This window comes from Aplysia californica, unplaced genomic scaffold (genome assembly GCF_000002075.1).
Source record: "Aplysia californica isolate F4 #8 unplaced genomic scaffold, AplCal3.0 scaffold00411, whole genome shotgun sequence".
Lineage (NCBI taxonomy): Eukaryota > Metazoa > Mollusca > Gastropoda > Aplysiida > Aplysiidae > Aplysia > Aplysia californica.
The window spans coordinates 320,758-325,231 of record NW_004797681.1 but is presented as its reverse complement, the minus strand read 5'-3'; the positions used below and the strand labels follow the sequence as shown (position 1 = coordinate 325,231).

Genomic DNA, 4,474 nt, shown 5'->3' with positions numbered 1-4,474 from the left:
TTCGTGAATTTTTTTTGCATTGTATATTTTTAGTGAACACATTTCCAACCTCACTGCGAGACTGTTTTTCTCATATAAATTTTTACGCATATGCATTTATATTATATGTATAATACTTTGTTTTACGTACACGCATGGCAATTCATTTTTAAGATGTGATGTCTTTTTTGTTGTAATGTGCATTGAGCATCTTTTAGAAAATGGAAATGCGCAGTATAAATGCTATTTTTTATTATTATTATTATATAGTCCTTTAATGTCAGGATCATATTACATACAGCTCTTGTTATGTAGGGATATTTTTGCATGCTGTTCTTTTGAAATAGGGTTCTCTTTGCCCATGGTTTTTCCATGATGTATAATGTGGGTGATTGGAGGGCGATATTGGTAGGTTCTACTTTTTTTCCCCTTTCCCTCTGTAGTGTCTGTCTTTCTGCATTACTTTTTTCTACTATGAAATGACAGATGTGTTACTCTCCAACCGAACAAACAAACAAATGTGGGCGGTTGATGGGTGCTCTGGTGTGGTTTGCTCCTTCTTTCCTATTAAACATCTGTCATCCTTTTCTCCCCTTCTTCTTTTTTATGTTTGTTACTCTCTTGTAACACCTCTAATCTTATTCTGGCACTCATATGACATTATGCAGTTGCGAGCGCCGTAATACCTCTACTAAAACTAAACTAAAACAAACAAACAAATAAACAAATGACTGCTCTCACTCTTTGAGTGGGTCAGCGACCGACCTCCTTAATGACCTAAATTGTATCAATAGGGGTATAAAACAGTTACAATCACTTCTGTATAACGACTTTCTTTTGCCCCACAAGGTCTTCGACTAGGTCGGCAACCTACCTCCCAAATGGCCTAAATTGTGTTGACAGGGGCGTAAAATGATTACGAACACATCATATATTGACTGTTTTGTTCCCACAGGGTCTTTGACTGGGTAGTTAGCTGCCCACCTTTTAATTTGAATATCCTAAATTGTGTTGATAGGGGTGTAAAAGAGTTACGATCACTACTCTGTGTCGTGAAATCAATGGCTCGACAATAATGAAATCAAAGAAACTGACATTTTTCTGCCTGTGAGGGAATTTTTATTGAATTTTTTGTTTGTTTTGGGCTCAAGGCCTAATATGTCCCTTTAAAAGCACATTACTGTATGGATCTCACTGAAAAACCTTCATCAAAATCCCCCCCAAAAATGTAAATTTTCTCTTTTCAAGGACACAACAGCTTTGGGAAGTCACCAAACTTTGGCGGCCATTTTCTCACGTATTTTACCTCTGACATAAGGCGCAAATATCCTAATTTCGGTTCAAGAAAGAGGGGTACTTTTAAAACTAAAAGCAAAGGGAATAAACAGGCTTAAAGCGTCTACCAATAACTCTATATATATATGCCTCAAACTTGATGAGTGCCTAATTCCATTGTGTTATAACACGTATAATGATTCTCCATTCCTGTACTGGGTCTTTGACTGGGTCAGGACGTGTATATCTTTCTAAGTGGCCGAAATTCTGTCGATAGGGCTCTAAAACAGTTACAAACACAATTATATAACGACTTTCTTGTTCCCACAAGGTCTTCAAAGCGACCCTAATTCTGTCATTAGGGATTTAAAACAGTCATAATCTCCCAATCACTACTATAGTAGGACTGTCTTTTCTTGTACAGGGTTTTTGACTGGGTCAGCAGGCCACCTCCTAAATAGCCAAAATTCTGTCAGTAGCGGTGTAAAACAACTATAATTACTACATTGTAAGGACTCTCTTTCCCCCCAAAGAATCTTCTAAATGACCAAAATTCTGTCTATAGGGGTGTAAAACAGTTACAAACACAATTATGTAACGACAAAATTGTTCCCCTAAGGTTTTCTAAGTGTCCTAACTTGTGTTGATTGGGATGTTAAAGTGTCACAATCACTTCTATGTAAAGACTCTCTTTTCCCCGCTCAGGGTCTTTGCATGGGTCAGGCTCCATATGCTAAGTGGCCAAAATTCTGTCGATAGGAGTGTAAAACAGTCATAATCACTTAATCACTACTATGTAAGGACTGTCTTTTCCTGTACAGGGTTTTTGATTGGGTCAGCAGCCCACCTTCTAAATGGTCAAAATTCTGTCAATAGGGGTGTTTAGTTTTAGTAAGAATTTTACAGCACTTGGGACACAATAAGGTCATTTTATTGCAGAAGAACAGATGTGTTACAAGAGAGTAACATACATAAAAAAAGGAAAAGAGCAAATTAAAATTTTTTTTTTATAGTAGAGGGTTTTACGGTGCTCCCAACTGCATAAGGTCATATGAGCGCCGAGGAGAGCAAAGGATAATGGATGTCTGATAGGAAAGAAGGAGCAAACTACACTAGAGCACCCGCCGACCATCCACCCAATAGGGGTGTAAAGTTGTTCCCGCATCCGATCTGAACATTTGGCATTGCCTTGTTAGCGAGACATATTGTGGTAGGGTGGCCAGTTCCTTTCCACGCCGCATTTACTTCCCCAACTCGAAGTCAGGCACCAATTACTGCTGGGTGGGCAGGAGGGGGGTGAAAAAAATCTGTGTCCGAACCGAGGTTCGAACCTGGACTTTCCGCTTCGGAGACGAGCACACTAACCACTCCGTCACCGCACAGTAGGGGTGTAACACGGTCCTAATCACGTAATCACTACCTTATAAGGACTCCTGGACTGTCTTTTTCCCCCACAGGGTCTTCGCCTGGGCCAGGACGTGTACAACGTGCTGAGTGGTAACCAGTTGTGCGACACAGACGAAGGTGGGCAGCTGGTGGCCCCGTCCTCCATCATCGGCTTTGTAGTGGACAAAGACAAGAACACACTGCCCATCAGCAGCATGCTGGCACAGCAGAGTTAGTAGTTGATGTGTATATGTTGTTGTTGTTGTTGTGGTTGTTGTGGTGGTGGTTATGATGATGGTTTTGGTGGTGGTGGTTGTTGTTGTTGTTGTTGTTGTTGTGGTGGTTTTGGTGTTGGTTTTGTTGGTGATTTTGGTGGTCGTAATTGTTGTTGTTGTTGTTGTTGTTGTGGTGGTGGTGGTTGTGATGGTTTTGGTGGTGATTTTGGTAGTTGTTGTTGTTGTTGTTGTGGTGGTGGTGGTGATGGTTTTGGTGGTGGTTGTTGTTGTTGTTGTTGTTGTTGTTGTTGTTGTGGTGGTTGGTGGTGGTTGTGATGGTTTTGGTGGTGATTTTGGTAGTTGTTGTTGTTGTTGTTGTTGTTGTTGTGGTGGTGGTGATGGTTTTGGTGGTGGTGGTTGTTGTTGTTGTTATTGTTGTTGTTGTTGTTGCTGCTGTTGTTGTAGTTGTGGTGGTTGTTGTTGTTGTTGTTGTTGCTGCTGTTGTTGTTGTAGTTGTGGTGGTGGTTGTTGTTGTTGTTGTTGTTGTTGTTGAATTATCTTCCTGTTCTACATGTCGTTTTTGTTCTTTTTATTTTTGTTCTTATTCTTGTTTTTATTTTTGTTCTTCTCCTTCTCCTTCTTCTTTCTGGCCTCACTTTGTCACATCTAGTTTTGGTTGGTGTGGTTGAAGGGCGCTAGTGGAATGCCCAACCTTTTTCCCCTCTTTTTTTTTTTTCTCTCTGTCTGACTTGCTTTTTCTCAAACTATTTGACTATTACTGTGTCAGTGTGCCTCTGTTAGCTTATTTTGTTTGGTCTCATTCTCATTTTGTCTCATTCCATTTTTTTCTCATTCTCATTTTGTCTCATTTCCTATCTACTCATCTAATTTTGTCTGGTTTCATTTTTATCTTATTTGTTTGTCGTATCTCTTATCATCTAGCCTTGTTTTTATCTTATCTCACTTCTTTGACTCATTTTATGTTATCTCCTTTTGACTCATCTCTCTTTCTCTCGTCTCATTTTATTTGTCTCATTTCATTTCATCTTATTTTGTCTCAATTCTTTTAACTAGTCTCGTTTTATCGCAAGTCTTGTATGATCTCAATTCTTTAACCTGGTCTCAGAGCCTCTGTACTTTAATAGACGATGAGTGCTATATAAATGTCGTTTATTATTATTATTTGATCTCATCTCATTTATCTCATCTCATTTTTTCTCGGTTGTTTTACCCAGTATCATTTTAACTCATCAAATTTTATCTCTGCCTGTGCCCCTTCTCAGAAATCACCACCATCTCCCCGACGGCCACTCTCTCCGTCCTCAACAACCGCTACCAATACCCGTACTTCCTGCGTGTGCGCAACGACAACGACAAGCTGGCTGAAGTGATTCTGAGCATCGGCCGCAGGGTGGGCTGGGACTACATGAGCGCCATCTACACTGACAACATACAGCACAGGTCTGCGGCTGCTTCCCTGCTGGCTGCGTCGAAGGACCGGGGTGTGTGTATGGCTGATGCGGCAGGACTGGCTGAGGACGCAACTCTGGAGGATGCCAAGCAAGTTTTGGAGAAGGTGGCGAAACAGGTGAGAGGGAGGGGGGGCGGGGGGGGGGGGA

The 4,474-nt window shown here is 40.9% G+C and overlaps 1 protein-coding gene across 1 annotated transcript in view; it reads left to right on the top strand.

Annotated features, from left to right (window-relative positions):
- LOC101861377 overlaps positions 1–4,474 on the top strand; it is a gene marked incomplete in the record, with an annotated part of 53,262 nt that overhangs the window by 33,967 nt on the left and 14,821 nt on the right. The window contains 2 exon segments of the mRNA XM_013085824.2: positions 2,712–2,871; positions 4,139–4,443. Coding sequence (XP_012941278.1) covers positions 2,712–2,871; positions 4,139–4,443 — 465 coding nt within the window.